This window comes from Trypanosoma theileri (assembly GCF_002087225.1).
Source record: "Trypanosoma theileri isolate Edinburgh chromosome Unknown TM35_Tth_92_V1, whole genome shotgun sequence".
NCBI lineage: Eukaryota > Euglenozoa > Kinetoplastea > Trypanosomatida > Trypanosomatidae > Trypanosoma > Trypanosoma theileri.
This window is the reverse complement of record NW_021639934.1, coordinates 6142-6352: the sequence shown is the minus strand read 5'-3', so window position 1 is coordinate 6352 and position 211 is coordinate 6142. Positions and strand designations below refer to the sequence as shown.

Genomic DNA, 211 nt, shown 5'->3' with positions numbered 1-211 from the left:
GTACACCTTCAGAGAGTGAGTCAACAAGTAACCCAAGTAATGCGATTAGTGCAGATACCACTACTACAACCACCACCACCACAACAACAACAACACTTCCTCCTGAACTCTCAAATAACAAGAAGGGTGATGCAGACAGCAGCAGTATCAGCAGTTCTGTGTGGGTGCGTGTACCACTACTGATTGTGGTTACACTGGCCTGTATTCTTGT

At 46.0% G+C, this 211-nt stretch overlaps 1 protein-coding gene across 1 annotated transcript in view; it reads left to right on the top strand.

Annotated features, from left to right (window-relative positions):
- Positions 1–183, top strand: part of TM35_000921010 (uncharacterized protein) — a gene marked incomplete at both ends in the record, with an annotated part of 339 nt that extends 156 nt beyond the window's left edge. The window contains one exon of the mRNA XM_029031495.1: positions 1–183. This exon is cut by the window's left edge and continues 156 nt beyond it. Coding sequence (XP_028877201.1) covers positions 1–183 — 183 coding nt within the window.
- Positions 184–211: the final 28 nt, after the last annotated feature.